General features: G+C 41.7%; 1 protein-coding gene across 1 annotated transcript in view; it reads left to right on the top strand.

Annotated features, from left to right (window-relative positions):
- The window catches only part of LOC108764477 (uncharacterized), a 2541-nt gene extending 2295 nt beyond the window's left edge, over positions 1-246 (top strand). The window contains exon 2 of the mRNA XM_018512745.1: positions 125-246. Within this exon, the coding sequence (XP_018368247.1) occupies positions 125-246 (122 nt within the window). The remainder of the gene's footprint in view (positions 1-124) is intronic.
- Positions 247-4495: the final 4249 nt, after the last annotated feature.

Genomic DNA, 4495 nt, shown 5'->3' with positions numbered 1-4495 from the left:
CCCTCGCCATCGCCGACAGGCTCTTAACCGCGGTTTACAATCGCGTAAAGATTGCCGCACCCGCGCCGATATAAAGTGGGTGATTCGGTACGCGTGAGCAAATTCAAGACAGTCTTTGATAAAGGATACACGCCGAATTGGACTACGGAAGTCTTTAAAATTATCAAAGTGCAGCAAACTAATCCAGTGACGTATCTATTGGAAGATTTTCGCGAGGAGACTATCGCTGGAGGATTCTACGAATAAGAATTGCATCGCGTCGCTAATCCCGACGTGCATCTCGTCGAAAAGGTGTTGCGCAAGAGGGAGAACGAGATGGGGTGATCCCGATTGACCACCACTCGTCTCGATTGGACACCACCAATCACAGCGATCGGTGCTTAGGAGCTTTGTAGTCTCAAGCGCTGTGAGTGGCTCGTGTCCAATTGAGCCGTGTCCAACTGGGTGCGACACAACGAGGTTTACGTGAAATGGTTGGAATTTGACAATTCACACAATTCGTGGATTCATAAAGACAGTGTGTTGTAAAATTATATATTTATTCAAAAAAAAATATATATATATTTATATAAATTTTTTATAAAAATATATTGAAAAATATTGTATACTCTTCATTATAAATGTGTATTACACATAGTATGCATATTATACATGTTATACCTACATATTACACATATTATATTATACATAATACACATAGTATACGTCTTATACATATTATACATATTACACATAATATATACATATTATACATATTATATTATACATTTTATAAGTATTAAACATATTATATATGATACAATTGTTTTATTTACATCGGTAATGCTCTCATGGCAGCATGTCGGTGGAACCTGATACGATATACCGCTTATCATCGTGCGGACTTAGAGCGATTTTTGTTTCCGATATCGTGTGCACTTCGTGCAGTTTGGATCTTATGCATGACTGTCTGCGCGTCATTTCGATTGCATCGTTCAAGCAGCATGTGTAATCCTCAAACGTTATGGATTTTGCCACAACGCTGCTCTTGACACCCTTTACCTTTTTCGCGTCTTTCTTTCCTTGTACACGTAAACCGTACATTTTCGCTCTAAGCCCTACGAATTCAGTCATGATGGCGCCGTTGTTATCGTCTTTCATAAGGCCTGGAACTTTTTTATTTGCGAGCGGAATACCGTACGCGTTGTCAACTGCATAATCACTCACGTGTCAAATCTATTTATATCACGTTTCATGACATCGTAAATATCGTCACGTTCTACGTGATATATGAGGCTATCTGTGTCAGTATACATAATTTTGCATTTTCGCGAAACACCGGTGCCATGTACTCGTGGTGAAATTCGTACAAACATATTTTCGATATATCGAGGATGCACATACCCACGTATATCGATTTGTCGAACTTCACCTCGAGCTTACGCAGTTCTATCGCGACCAGATTCTTCGAAAAGGTGCTACGACTGTGAAAATTTGGTTTCGAGATCATTGCCTCCGCACCGTATCTGCCTTCCCATTTTGTCAATAATTTTACGTCGACGCGATCGCGCACGTTCTCCAGGGTTTTACCAAATATCGCGTTATTCATAAGTTTGTATAAATTTTTCTCGAAATCGTTCTTGGCTAAAGTTCTAAATTTTGTGTTTAATTCTATGTAATCGCGAAACCATGAAGATTACGCGAATTGCAGTATACGGTGAACCTTTGCGATACGAAGGCCGTGACGAGTACACTGCTGCAGGTTGCGATAATGTATGACGTAACGTTGTTTATCGCATAATGTTGCGAGAAGCTTGTCATCGCGCTTGCCGGGTGGTTTCTCGCGCGTCGGACAGAACGGTAGGTCAGTGTGCGCGTCATGAAGATGTTGCGGGTACTCCACATCCACCTCGAGAATATAGCCTGTTGGTGAATCTAACGCGATGATCGTAAAATCGAAATTGTGCACGTCGTCGACCCATCGAAAATCGGCGTAGGGCAATGGTTTGACACATTGCCCAGCCATAGAGGTTGTTGACGTCATAGTACATCAAGTACGATGACGGTTTCGATGGATCGTACGACGGCATGTACTTATTGTTGGCTCGCGCGTACCTGTTTGAGCACTGGCTCAGACCACCGCGTATACCGCGCTCGACAAACATGACCATGTCGATGTCTGTCAGCAATTCAAATTTTACACCTATATGCTTTAACATGGCATCCCATGTGAAACCAGGTAAGGTGTAATAGCATGCGGGGTCGAGCCCGTAACGATGCAGCTGTCGCGGAAATTTTCAAAGATATCAGTCAACAACAATACATCCGTTTTTAAATAAAGATCGCTATATTCGCCGAGCGTTTGGATGGAGAACCGCTGCCACACGTTGACGGCGTACGCGTAATCACTCTCAGATACCGTGCTATCAGTCAATGAACTGTAAAATGACTCGCGAAGTGGCAAGCGTACCAGGTATGTAAATATGAAACCGGAATTTTTTAATAGAAAATACACGTTTATTGCATGAAAATGATAAAAAATATTTTATTCGAAGTATTGCCAATCGCTAGTTATACATTTTTCCCAACTGTCTGACAATTTGTGGATGCCACGTCAAAAAAATTGTTGCTCTTTTGAGCCAAACCAGTCATCTAGCCATTTTCGTACATCTTCGTAAGAAGTAAAGCGCTGCTGAGCAAGTGCGTGTCCAATCGATGCAAATAAGTAGTAATCGGACGTAACCAAGTCTGGTGAGTAAGCCGCATGCTAAATTATTTCCTAACCAAACGCCTCAATCGTTTCCTTGACCAGTTTTGCTGTGTGTGATGGTGCATTATCATGAAGCAAAATCACTTTGTGTTGCCTTCTTTGATATTCCGGTCGTTTTTCACGCAAAGCTTGATTCAAATTGATCATTTGTTGTCGGTAGCATTCAGTATTAACGGTTTCGCCAGGTTTTAGCAGCTCATAATAGATCACACCTTTCTGATCCCACCAAACACAGAGCATTATCTTCCGTCCATAGTGATTTGGCAGTCGATGACGATGGTTCGCCTGGAGTTACCCATGATCTTTTACGCTTAGGATTCTCAAAATATATCCACTTTTCATCGCCAGTCACAATTGGATTGAGAAATAACTTTCTTTTGTACCTAGCGAGCAGCATTTCGCAAGTGGTTTTTCGGTTTTCCTGCTGTCTTTCATTCAGTTCATGTGGAACCCATTTTCCCATCTTCTGGATCTTTCCCAGGGATTTCAAACGTATGGAGACGGCTTCTCGTGTCACATTCAATTGATCCGCGAGTTGTTGAGTTTGAGCGTCATCCTCATTCAACAATGCTTGCAATTCGCTGTCTTCAAACTTTTTCGGTGGTTTTCCACGTTCTTCGTTTCTCACGTCAAAATCGCCACTTTTGAATTTTTTAAACCACTCAAAGCACTGTGATTTACCAAGAGCATGCTCACCGTAAGCTTCGACAAGCATTCGATGCGATTCTGCAACAGTTTTCTTCAAATGGTAACAGAAAATCAATGCTGTCCGCAAATCGTAGTTTCCAGGCACAAAATTCGACATGTTCAATGCTATTACAAACTATACTGTTGTATGAAACTTGTATTGTTGTGAGTTGAAAATCTTTGTCAGATGTCAGAACAAGGAAATGGCGTCAATGACGCAGTCTGTCGGCAACTACATTGACAGCTATGGCCATCTATTTGTAAATTCCGATTTCATATTTACATACATGGTAATTCGTTCAATTTTTTGCTGCAGTCAATGTACTCGTACGGAAAAACGCCCTTTCGAGTCAAAAGATTAAAATATTCTTCGGATAAATCGGAAAATTCGCGCCGCAGTATTATCCTTGTACCCGCAGCTTATCCTTGTTAAGAAAAGATGCCAATTTGTTCAAACTAGAAGCGAGAAATCTATATGAATCTTTAAACCGTAATTGCATACAATTGTTTTGATCGATTTTAGTACTATCGACGTGTTTGGTGAATGAGATATATTTTTCTTTCGTTATCGGAAGGAAATCTACGCGTCCTTCGTACGCGGTGGCAATTTCTTTGATTATGAAATGAACGTCGTAGCCTGATAAGTTATGGAAAACTACGGGTATGCAACGCGAATCTCTATAATTTAAATTGCAATTTGAATGCGCGGGGCCTCTGTATCGCCCGGTGAGATGGCAGTGATCGCGTACCCGCGTATCGTCTTTCGCGAACGATTTCTCGCACACGTAACAATGCGAAGCGCTGTTAAAATTTTCCCAGTCGTCGCGCGTGAAATCTACCATGGGAACATTGGCCGAAATTATAGACTGTACATTATGCGGCAAATTTTTCAATTCTTCCGCGAACCACGCTATACAGTCTTTGTCGCGGCGAAAACGATAGCCCGACAGCGAGCTGTCGTAGGAGCAGTGCACGTAATACCCGATACTGAAGACGTTGTGATGTTGGTACGTGTGTGTAGCAGATTGTGAATCGCTATCAGTTTTCTCCAACGCACAC

Source organism: Trachymyrmex cornetzi, unplaced genomic scaffold (assembly GCF_001594075.2).
Source record: "Trachymyrmex cornetzi isolate Tcor2-1 unplaced genomic scaffold, Tcor1.1 scaffold429, whole genome shotgun sequence".
Classification (NCBI taxonomy): domain Eukaryota; kingdom Metazoa; phylum Arthropoda; class Insecta; order Hymenoptera; family Formicidae; genus Trachymyrmex; species Trachymyrmex cornetzi.
The sequence above is the reverse complement of the archived record's forward strand: the minus strand, read 5'-3'. Positions and strand labels throughout refer to the sequence as shown.